The sequence below is a fragment of the Xyrauchen texanus genome, chromosome 7 (assembly GCF_025860055.1).
Source record: "Xyrauchen texanus isolate HMW12.3.18 chromosome 7, RBS_HiC_50CHRs, whole genome shotgun sequence".
Classification (NCBI taxonomy): Eukaryota; Metazoa; Chordata; class Actinopteri; order Cypriniformes; family Catostomidae; genus Xyrauchen; species Xyrauchen texanus.
Window position 1 is genome coordinate 47,490,677 of NC_068282.1, and position 12,914 is coordinate 47,503,590.

A 12,914-nucleotide genomic window follows, 5' to 3' on the forward strand; every position below is an offset into this window, starting at 1 on the left:
GAGTCTTATGGATTACTTTTATGCTGCAGTGATTTTTGATGCTTCAAAGGTCTGGCCACTTTTCACTTGCATTGTATGGACCAACTGAGCTGAGATATACTCTTAGATATCTTTGCTTTTGTTCTGCAGAAGAAAGAAAGTCATACACATCTGGAATGGCATGAGAGTGAGTAAATGATGTGAGAATTTGCATTATTGGTTGAACAATCCCTTTAAGGGTGAACCATTCTTTTGACATACATTTCACAAGTAAAGCTGATAAACACAATATCAGTATAGTAGATGCATTTAGGTGTGTTCCAACAACGAGCCTGGGAGACAAGCTTCACCAAACTCACTTAACACTTCTCACACACGTCTCGAGCAGAGAGCCAGCTCAGCTCCCCCTGGAGTTTGGGCTGAATGCAAATCTGGCATGAGTGGAAAAGAGCAGCAGTTCAGTAGATGTTAAAGACAGTCAATTGATAGTCAATAGAGGAGGCGGTAAAGGGAGGGAAGACAGCGGTGAAGGTTAAAAAGCGCAGCATTAAGAGATTAATAACTAGATAGGGAAACACCATCTCCCAGCCCAGAAGTAACAGCTCAGAACGCAGGAAGATCTATGAAAGCTCAAGGGCTGAGCGTCAGCAATATAGCCCTTAGTTAATTGGAGTCATTTAACTGTATAAATGTGCTTGGCTTCGGAATTCAGCCTTGACCTTCAGCAATGGAAAGTCAATAGGCTCTGCTGCTGATAAACAGAACTACTGTGTAATGTGTACAAGTGCTGCTCACACACACAAACACACACACTGTACATCAGGCTGGATAGTATGATGGAACATAACAAGTGATGGTTAAATGTGTCAACCGCTTGTGTATTGCAGATTCTGTAATACAGTACAAAAGTCTGGTTCCACATGTAAAAATACCATACATTTTCCATAGACAAATAGATTTTTAACAATAACTTACAAACCAACAGAATCGCAAAAAAACATATATGCAATGTATGCAATGCATAGGTGTGCCACAATAAGGCGGGCACTGCCGGCACACCAATCTCATATGGTTATTTAAGATTTTTGGTCACACTGCCTACCAACTGCACATATGACGGCTCTTCACCCTGCAGTTCCAGGTGAGAAAAATTAAAAAGGAATTTTTAGTCACATATTTGTGCCGTATCTCTGAGCAGCAGTTCCCATTTGGAGGTTTCATTTTGATGTCTCTAGCTCTCTTAACTTTCACTTCTTCTCCATCTCATTTTCTCGTGCTCACCCTACATCTCCATGGAAACACCGGTGGAGAAACGGACAGGAAGGATTCACACTAGACTCTATGCTCATAGTCACTTTATTCCACTCTAGCTCTTAAAACAAATTGGTCATCATTCCAGGTGTGAAGGTAATCACAGGAAAATTACAAGTGTGCTGGTGGTGAGAGCGATGGATCGTAACATAATAAATATTGAAGATCACCTGAGACCATGATGCTCCCCATAAGGGTGCTCAGCCCAGTCTCGTGTAGGAAGTGTGATGACAAGACGAGGTCTACTGAGACCGACTTTATGCATCACAATATGCATCTAATCAAAGACCTCTAATATGCAGGATGTAGTGTAACACAGGTCTGTGTTTTATTTTAAAGGAATAGTGCACAAAAAGTGTCATAATTGTCTTATCCTCACGTCTTTCCAAACCTGTGTACCTGTAAATTGTTCCCACAAAAACTTCTCGCATAAACACGTGATCCAATGTAAACAAGCTTCTCTCATAAGCTGCCTTTTATTATTGAACTCTGGATGTGACTCTCACCTTTTGCCCCCTAGTGGCGGTCGTGAGGAACTTTCAATTTGCTCGCAATGAATTGTATTTGTAGCAGTGGAGAAGGCACTCAGAAATCGCAATGTCAGTGTACACAGTCCCTTGAGATAAAAAAATCTAACATTTAAAATGAAGCTTTGAAAAAGTAAGATTGTTGGTATAAAGTTTGCTACCAAACCTCAAAATTACATTTGAAATTTAAGATGACATTTATTTGATATTTGATATCGTATCTTCGACAGTCATATCCTGTCGAAGATAGGAGGCAGGGGCAAGGAGCCTACCCCCGTGCAGGGCGGGAATCAACTGGTGGTGGTGGGGTGGTGGAGGTTGCCGTGTTAGCCCACTGAAACTGTTACCAAGCTAACGGTGCGATGATGTACAGCTGCTAGTCTTCCCGCAATATTATTATTAATAGCAGGGTTGGGGAGTAACAGAATACATGTAACGGGATTACGTATTTAAAATACAAAATATAAGTAAATGTATTCCACTACAGTTACAATTTAAATAATTGGTAATTAGAATACAGTTACATTCAAAACGTATTTAGATTACTGAAGAGATTACTTTGCATTTTATTGTCATTTGTTTCATTTAATATTTAGTCCTTTCAGATAGAAAACATACATATAAATGATGTGATCCAAAGTGCGTTTGAGCAGCGGTGAAACACTTTCTTATGATGTGTTACATTCATACGAGCAGACAGAGAAGTTTTACGTAAGTTTGGAGCAGAAGAAATATAAATAAACTTTGTGTAAATTGTTAGCTTTATGCTAAGCTAAAAGGCTATTTCTAGCCATTGTACATGCGCATGTTACCAGACACGATCATATTTATTATCAAGAAAATTCACGTTGGCTAATAATTTCTTTTTTCTAGTAAGACCATTGATATTAAGGCAAAAATCATATTCTCGATAATAATTTTTGCATTGTTTTCCTGTCAAAATATCGAAAATTCTTTAAAACAAGATAAATTTGATAATTCTTGTGTTGGAAGCAACACTGCAGAAGATATTTGGGTTTTTCAGAGAATGTATTTTTATCATGTGAATTTTGTCTTACTGTACTGACAGTTTTTATAATCAAAACAAGTGAAAAAATCTACCAGTGCTCAAGAAGTAATCCAAAGTATTTAGAACACGTTACTGACCTTGAGTAATCTAACAAAATACGCTACAAATTACATTTTACAGCATGTATTCTGTAATCTGTAGTGGAATACATTTCAAAAGTAACCCTCCCAACCCTGATTATTAGTACTACTAAAACTTTTATAGTTATGTAAAAATAAGAATAAATGACAAATAATAGTTTAGCAAACAGGGACTGCAAATTCATAGATTTGATTAAATGAAGGTTTTGCATGTGGATAAATAAATTACACATACTGTACTTACAGATTTACAGGAAGATGTTTACTGAAACATTACTGACATTTTGAGTTGTTTCTCACCAATATCTCTTGTATGCCTTCATAAGACTTGAAATCATGCACAAGCCACATGGACTACTTTTATAATACTTGTGGGTCCTTTTTGAAGCTTAAAAGTCAAAAGACAGACCGAGACATTAATTAAAAATAGTGCCTTTTGTACGGGAGTAGAATGACGCGAGGGTAAGTAAATTTTTGTAATTTATCCTTTAACCTATTCAACTCTGTGGACCCGCCAGCAGGTCCAAAGCGCTATATCACAAAAAACGTTTACGCTTAAAATGCTAAAGTCCCCGTATACATACCGTAAGTCAGGCATATGTGGTATCGTTTGAAAGCTTAGAATCTACATTTTTCAAAGGTAGCCAGCACTTCTGCATTTATGTTATGTAACATATAAAAACAAGTCTTCAAATCATTCACGTCGCAAATAAGCAGTGGTTATGTTGTAGAAATATGAATATGAATAAAAAAGTATTTAAAATGGCAGTTAAATGAAATTGCCATATATCATAAGAAAACTCTTACTCTCAGGAATGTGACTGTACAGTTATTTTGTTGCACTTATACAACTGTTTGAAATATTTTCAAAACAATCACAAAGTGAAATATGATATTTGTAAGACATCAAATACAAACGTCTCTTTTATGCATCGATAACTGCTGTTGTCCGGCCTAAATAGCTAAATAGGTATCTGCTTTTACTTTAGGCTATTCTCAAAAAAATTTGCCAATGTTTACTTGTCTGTGAGCTTGTTTTTGTAAATAATCAAACCTTAGATCTCTAGAACAAAATATGTAATCCTGTAGGAAAAGCATGCTAAACAAATCATCAGAAATATATGTTATTGACTATTAATGATAAAATTGTATGCATCATCGCAAAGGGGAGGATCTCAGCTACCTAATTACCTTAAAGATTGAGCTTCTAGTCGACTCAGTGGCCGAGATATTCAATGAAACAATGGGGATGGTGCATGAACTGAAAATGTGACTGAATGTCAATGGACAAGCACATCTGCAAGGCTCAAATGCATTTATAACTTTTAAATTTGAGTGTGAAAACATTGTTGGAGGCAGCCCAAAAATGTTCCAAAGTTGAAGAGGTTGAGGCAATACATTCCCCTGAGCTTCCAATAAGAAACAGCTTTACTCTCCTACAGCATTTAAATTCTGCATGCTGTGATCTTGCTCAAAAATATCCATTCACCCAGTCCAACATATTTTCTGTGTAAAAGACATTCACACTGTAACACTTTGGTGAATAAAATATCAAGCTCAGGAAGCCTCAAACCAAAGTGTCTACTTTGATTTATGAGAATACAAATGTTAAGTGCTTAAGAAATGTAAAAATACTCTTTTCTGTGCAAGACTCACTAACTAACAATCTAATGGCACAAACAGTTCACACCTCTGTATTTCTTCTTTTCTACTTGATGAATATGGATGTCAGGGAGCTTCTCTGAATGGGCAGAAAAGGTAAGAAGAACTGATGGAAAAGTTTACAAATAAAAGCACAGCTAATTTATCAATGGCTACGCTTGCAGCTTCCTTGATTTGCTTTCTGTCAATGCAGTTAAACCCTTACAAGCAACCACAGCATATTACTCTCCCCAGAATATGCAAGGGAACCACTCAATAGCTTGATTTATCTTATGTCACACAAGTTTAGTGTACAAACGTTGGAACATCGGGTCCCAGGCCTACATTTCTTTTTCATACATTTCTGTCACATAATAACTTCAGTAATATCTTATTACTGTATCTATTAAGTAATCGGCTTATAACCTTCAAAACTTTCTCTTTTTCTTTCTCTTTTTAAATTTCCCAAGTGTTCAACCAACTGTATATAAGACCTAAATAGCCTTCAGACTTCAAGGCCTTTTTTCAATTCTCAGGTAAGGCTTTGTGAAGCAAACTAAGTTTATCTTGAGAGTTGTTGCCTCTCAGCCGCAAGCTCATCTATCTGCTAACAGTCTTTATGAACCTTTCCAGTCCGGTTTCCGTCCTCAACACAGTACAGAAACGGCATTACTTAGGGGTTTAAATGATCTCCTGCCCTCTTCTGATTCAGGTGTGCTTCATATTCGAATCCATCTTGACCTTAGCTCTGAATTTGAAACTGTTTCTCACCACATACTTCTTTCGCATCTTTCAGAAATACTGTATCACTGGAACAGTTTTGAACTGGTTTACTTCCCACCTAACTAACAGGTGACAAATTGTTGTTTATTACAAACACAATTCCACACTCGCTTAGCATTTTATTAGGAACACTATGATCCTAATAAAGGGCCAAACGCGGTCTTCTGTTGTTGTAGCCCATCTGCTTCAAGGTTTGACATGTTGTGCATTCTGAGATGCTATTCTGCTCACTACAATTGTACAGAGTGGTTATCTGAGTTACCGTAGTCTTTCTGTCAGCTTAAACCAGTCTGGCCATTCTCTGTTGACCTCTCTCATCAACAAGGCATTTCCGTCCGCAGAACTGCCACTCACTGGATCTTTTTTGTTATGGTTTTGGCACGATTCTGAGTAAACTACAGAGACTGTTGTGTAAAAATCTGTACAGTATGTCTGTTACAGAAATACTCGGATCAGCCCATCTGGCACAAAAAATCATGCCACAGTCTAAATCACTGAGATAAAAAAAAAAAAATCCCATTCTGATGGTTGATGTGAACATTAACTGATGGTCCTGACCCATATCTGCATGATTGTATGCACTGCACTGCTGCCACACAATTGGCTGATTAGATAATCGCATGAATAACTAGGTGTACAGATGTTCCTAATAAAGTGCTCAGTGTGTGTATATGCTGCCACTTGGTCAGATAATTAGACGTCATGTGTTTAATTTTCATTGTTACACTGATGACACTCAGATCTACATTAGCAATCCTGTCAACTCTGTTTTTCCTCCAGTATTTTATAACTGCATTCACAAAGCATTAGTTGAAGTTCAAATCACATTAAATTTAACTCTAATAATGATTTTTTGTTGACTGACCTAAAATCACTCATCTCCAAGTATACACGCATTAACTGCACTAACTTTGGACTCGTATGTTAGAATAACTGTAAAAAAAAATATTTTTTCACTTCCATAAAATCTCTTATATCCTTAAGCCTCAAAGATGCTGAAACTGTAATTCATGCCTTTGTTGCATCAAGATTGGATTATCGTAACTAATTTTGCATTGGTCTATCAAGTTTACTCTCCAGTACATTTCCTGAGGTCTTCTGATGCTGCCAGTCATGCCAGAAAACAATGGTCAAAACACTGTGTTATTGCCAATCTTCTTGTTCTGAAGTGATAATGACATGGGTTCTCTTTCTTTTTCTTTTCTTCTTTTCATGCCATGTTTCTTGTGCTATTTATTAGTTTTGATGATTCTGTAAAGTGATCTTGGGTTTTAGAAAGGAGCTATATAAATAAAACTTATAATTATTACTGACAAACTTTCATTTTCTAGATATCGAGAACATAACTGACCCTTGTGCAGTGCAGCCTTGTTTTAATGAGATGCATTAGGCTGGTTATTGATCATAATTAGCATAACTAGTCTTTGTCAGCCATGCTGGCACTCACAATTAAGATGTAGAGTTACAAGTGAGCACCAGCACAAAGTATTTCAAAACCTTAATGGCCCTTTATGATGAGTGCAAGTAAAGATGAAAGGAAACAATGAAGCTGGGATCTTGTCGAAACACGTTGATAATTAAAAAAACTGATTTGTACACGGTTGCATGTTCCATGGTCAACGATTGGCATTACCGGCAGTTTGAAATGAGAAGTAGATTTACCTCCACTAAAACCAGCACTGTACCACTCTAAAAAACATTACATCCATGAACAAGAGAAATACAGAGAGAGAGAGAGAGAGAGAGAGAGAGAGAGAGAGAGAGAGAGAGAGAGAGAAATATTGTAAGAAAGAGAATGTATGGTTTGATTGACAAGGTTAAACAGACATGGGACATGCTCTTCCAGCATTCATTCTATTTCAACTGTCAATCAAACTGCTGAGCAGAGTGGAAACAGTGTTAAACAAGCCCCCTCACACAGCCAGTGAAAACACACACATGTACTCACACAAAGGGAGTAGTATGATGAACCACCAAGAAATGAATGATGGGGGATAGCTTGTTAATCCATAATTTCTCAAATCAATTTCTCCACCGGGCCAACTACTGTTGTTTTTAGATGGCCCAAGGGCCGTTGTTTGGACACCCCTGGGTTAGAGTGAAAATACAACTCACTTTTGGCGCCACCCTGAGGACATTTCACCCAGAAACTGGAGCTTGCACATGCCAATTAGTGATGTCTTTTTGAACATCTCATTGAAGTGAACAAATCATTCTCTTCTACCTCCATAAACGGACTCAAATTTCTTGTTCACTGGTGTCTCTCCTTTCCGAAGCGAATGAGCTGTACAGCTTTTCATGCCAGTAAAGATAAATGGTAAATGGTCTGCACTTATATAGCACTTTTTTTAACCTTAGTGGTTTTCAAAGTGCTTTACACTGTGAACTCAATCACCCATTCACACACACACTCACACACCAATGATGGCAGAGCTGCCATGCAATCGGCGTGTGGAGACGTGTGGGGCGGGAATCGTACCACTGACCTTGCGATTAGTGGCCAACCCACTCAAGCCACAGCCTCCCATATAAAGACTGACTATAGCACAAGCCAATAGCATTTGAGTTCTGGCTATTAAGGACAATATCATTGGTTTCACCAGCTGAACGTATACGCTCCTTCACTGAACTAGTCGAGTCGGTCTGTTGAGTCTGAATGAGATGAGACGTCTTGTTCATGAACTAAACTCGTTCATGAACGAAATGAATGACTCGGTCTTCTCGTTCGTGAACGAAGATCTATTGAACGACTGAATGAGAGCGAGAAGCCATGTCATTCATTCAGTTCGGCATTCAACAAAGAAATAAAGAGGTGTTTATAGTAAAGAGAAAGTTTATAGGTATGCACAAAACATAATTCCCAATTTATGAATGTGTAAATATTACTGAAGGCAATGCATTTAATTATCATGAATTACGAATGGAAATGTTGTGCTTTGGTGCACATTGTAAGATATGTACAGTACAGGCTTTTCTTCAAATTTTTGAACGTCTTGATAAAAGTGAAGCCCAACATTTGACAAAATATAGGACAAATAAAACCTGCCATTTGTGTGAAAAATGGTTATGGTGTTTAAACTCTATTTTTAAAGTGTCTCTGTACATTTGTAGACATGCAAATTCCATTTGTGGTGTTTTTAAAGGCTGACTTTAGCACTGTTTGAGAGCGGGCTGTGAAGGAGCATATCATTGGCTTAACCTACTGAACGAACTCTCCCCTTTACTGAACTAGTAGTCGGTCATTTGAGTCTTAATAAGACGAGACATTTCGTTCATGAATGAGGAGCTGCTGTTCGACTGAACGAAAGAAGGAGCTGCATGTCATTCATTCATCAATCTTGTTGAACAAGAAAAGGGGCTGGATGAATTATTAATAAAAGTGAGTGATGACCACACATTACAATGACATATGGACATTAATGAAACTCTTAATATTTTTTAGGTTAATGTTTTCTTTTTTAGTATAGATTGATCAAATTTGAGCTCAGCAGTTTACAGTATGATAGATATGCTTTATTGTCATTTGTAACGCTTATGATGCTTAAACACTCTGCAGTGCTGCAGTCTCTTAGCATATTTGTTGACACGCAAAATTTTATACAAAATAATTAGACCTGTTCCAATCGTGAATGTAATAGTACTTTTTGTTCAATGTCAATACTCGTTCAAAACGTAAAAGATGGTCATTTGGGGCCATCTACAGGCGCAAAGGTCTAATTTGCTGAAATGGTCAATGAACGAATCAATGAATGAAACTGAACTGATCTTTTTGGTGAACAGATTCAAAAGACTAGAGTAATTGAGATGAATCACCATCAATAGTGCCCATGTATTCAACCACACTTCCATCTTTGGCCGCTGGAGGCATTGATTCAAATTTCAGTAAGAAAAGACCAATGCTTTGTATCCGATTTAGAGCAGAGTATAGCCAGAAAAAATTATATGGATCCAATTTTAAAATGTCCTAATAATAATTATAGTGTAACTATAATTATAGTGATGTTGTGTTAGCCAGCACCACAGCATAATACATAATTATGAAATAAGAAACAGTCTTTAGACTACAGTCTATATCAATCATGGGCAATTTACAGCCCGCAGGCTGGATACAGCCCTCCACATGATTTAATCTGGCCTGCGGCTCATTTATCCTAAAAGCATTTTTTTTTTCATAGGATATTTCTGTTATTGGGATGTAACACACCTCCAAAAGCATTTAACACGCACAGGGTTGCCAGATAAGAGACGCAAACCCACCAATTTGACATTTATACTAGTGCAAATTTGAAATATTCTGCCTAATGTTATACAAATGTTGTGCAATCTGTCTATCATGCATGCGATTGTGCTCTTTCTAACTCTCGCTTTCCCCTTTGAACAAACTAGCGATCACTACTGTGATATTCTACACAAGGAAAAGTGTTATACGGCCACTCTTTATCCATTCTTTAGGCTGCTTGTGCTACTAAGTTTGTAGGCAAATCTTTTCGGTGATGAACTTTAATAAAAATATAAACATAAATCTCGGCATCGACAAGCAAGCAAGAGACAAATACGTATTTTTTATTTGTGTAATTTAGAAATGTCACTGAATACTAATTTACAAGGGAAGTAGAGATGGCAAAATAAATAATTTATAATTATGCTCAGCCTTCATTCATTTTATTTATTTAATCCTGATAGAAAGGTATCTACCTTTATAGAGCAATACAATACTTAAACAATTGCAGAATAGTCCCATTAGTTGCATATACACTTCAGAATACTGAGTACACTTTTTAATATTTCTTGGCTTAAAAGATACAAGAACCAATAAGAGATAATCTCAATAAGAGTACAAAGTGGCCCCCCATGCACTACTTAAAGTCCAATGTGGCCCCTTTACCAAAATGGTTGCCCACCCCTGTTTATAAGATTAAAGCTGCAGCAGACACAAGAACCTATTCTAGGGTAGTCCATATAGGAAGATTAGCGTGTGGCTGAGTGGAAGCATCGTAATGAGCCAGTGTGAATCTCGCTGATACCATCCGATCACCCACTCATTCCCTCATTGCTTTTCTCACATAGTGATGACTGACTCACAAAATAATACACCACTACTGTCCTGAACTTTCACACTGATGTGTGAAAGACCAACTAATGCTCTCTTAAACTTGTATTGTCTCTCTCTCTCTCACTGTCAGGTTTACAAGAGCCACACATTAACAACAGAACAATGAAGAGCAGCAGGCAGGTATTCCAGCATAATAGCAGGGAAGAGAAAGAATTGGTGCATTGATTCAAGCTGTTCACCCCAAATAAGTCTAGGCACCAGAAGTAGAGTTAGTTCTGCACTGCGAAAATCCTAATTTATTACTCCAGATTTTTGTCTTGTTGTCCAGTAAAAATATCCAAAACTAGAAAAACTATTTGCCAATGTGGGAAGCAATCATAAACCTCACTTAGAAATAACTTAGATGTTAGAATTCTCTAAAAACAGAACTTAATATCTTAATATCTTATGTCATTTTGCTTCCCAAGTAAATGCATCTTATTTTACGGATGTTTAGATAATTGTACTGGAAAACAAAACTAAAATACTAAGTAATAAAATATTTTTTTTGCAGTGTTGTGAGTTTGGCAGTTCATCAGCTGCAGTTAGAAGGTGCAGAGAGCAGTTCTGGAGCGGTTCGGCGCTTTGTCGCTGGAAGCCGAGCATTACCGTCCTCTCTGGTTCTGATGCGGGTGCTGCTGCTCTCTGGACCGGGACCCACGTTGGTGTGTGCTTTGACCCACACCACATACTCCGTCCACTTCTCCAACCCCTCCAGCACATAGCTGGACACATCCGCGGGAATGTCCTTCACCACGTGCCGCTGCTGTTCCTCACCCGAAACTGCCTGATAGGCCAGAGAGTACCCGACGATGTTGCCGTGCCGACTAGCGGCCGGAGGAGCAGCCCAACTCACCTTAATGCTGGTGGAGCTGAGACTGATCAGGTGCACTTCCTGTGGGGGCGCAGACGGGGCTAGGGAGGGGTGGAGGTTTGAGTTGCTTTGTTCAGTCGTATTGGTTTATTTTTAAAAACACTTGAGTTCACAGAAAAATCCTACTGCCTGTCTATGCAGTCCTGAGGACATGTATATATGATAATTCTTTTGAATACAAAAAGGCATAGAAGTAGGCATAACGTATTGTCTTTTCCAAATCATAAGAGTGAGGGTGTTTGTACGTACCAAAAATTATATCTGCACTGTGAAGATAGGATAACTATATCACCCTTGTGTTTTCTCGACCAGAGCAAGCAGAAATTAATTTTCCTTGAACTTTTGAGATAAAAGAGTTCATTGGACTATGAAAACATACTGCAAGTTTCAGAGCTCAAAAACTACTCCCGAGTCTAAAAAGACAAATGGCCATTTAATTCTTAGGGTCAGAGAAAGAGTGGAAAACAGGCCTCAGGGAAAGAATAATAATAATAAAAAAAAAATGGTTCGACATGCCGCTTTATTGTAAGGAATATTATAAAAGACTTCAAATAGACGAATAAAAAAAACCCCCACACATTTGTGGGTGTGAATAACATGAAGAAACAGAAAATGTTCAACACCTGGGGAGAGAGGGAACCAAGAGAGAAAATGAAGAGAGAAAAGAAGATGAACAGCAGACTGTGGGGAAAAGGTGGGAGAACTGGGTGAGAAAACAAGATTAAACAGGGAGACGCAGAGAGAACTTTCAGAAAACAACAGAAACAGAGACGAGAGAGACACTGGACTCATCTGCAGACATTTACGTGGGTGTTGAAAAGAAAATAAAGTGAGAAAGGGAATAAAAGGAAATGAAAAATGTTTGGGTTTAAGAATGAGGTGAGAGAGAAAGAGATTGTCAGCTATTAATTTTTTACCTACAGAAGAAGAAAGTGTGAATGGAATAAAACAGGAAGATAGAAATATGAAGAGATGCAATTGAGAGGAGAGAGAACCGGTGGTCAGGTGAAAAGAAAAAGGCAAGATAGGGAAGAAAAGGCAATGAAAGTATATATATGTAAAAAAATGTAGAAGAAAATGAGTGGAGTGCATGGTAATGATAGAGAATGAAGTGAGATGGGATTATTAAGGGTGAGAGAACGTTGTACAGAGGGTTGAAGGTCAAAGACAGAAGCTCTGCTCATAAACAAAGTGAGCTGCCTACCCAGACATCATTTTAAAGTAAACATACATTTTTTTACTGCATTGTTAGCTTAGCAACATGTTAATGTCAAACTCTATTTGAATCAATTGTAAATTGAGTCTCATTAAAAACGTACAATTTGACACAATATTTGCATTTTTTATGCTTATAGTATCGTGTTGTTAGCTTACCATTATGCTAACATCAAACTCTACTAGAAGCTGAGTTTCATTAAAAATATTTTACCTAATATTTGTGTGTGCTATGTATTTTTATCCTTAAAATATCTTTTTGTTAGCTTAGCGACATGCTAACATCAAATTCTGTTGGAATCAATTGTAAGGTAAATCTCATTAAAAATATATTATTTTACCC

At 37.5% G+C, this 12,914-nt stretch overlaps 1 protein-coding gene across 5 annotated transcripts in view; it reads right to left on the minus strand.

Moving 5' to 3' along the window:
• Positions 1-12,914, minus strand: part of LOC127647013 (receptor-type tyrosine-protein phosphatase F-like) — a 321,133-nt gene that overhangs the window by 86,217 nt on the left and 222,002 nt on the right. For all 5 annotated transcript variants that reach the window (XM_052131055.1, XM_052131057.1, XM_052131054.1 and 2 more), the window contains one exon: positions 11,092-11,397. In XM_052131055.1, the coding sequence (XP_051987015.1) occupies positions 11,092-11,397 (306 nt within the window). The remainder of the gene's footprint in view (positions 1-11,091; positions 11,398-12,914) is intronic.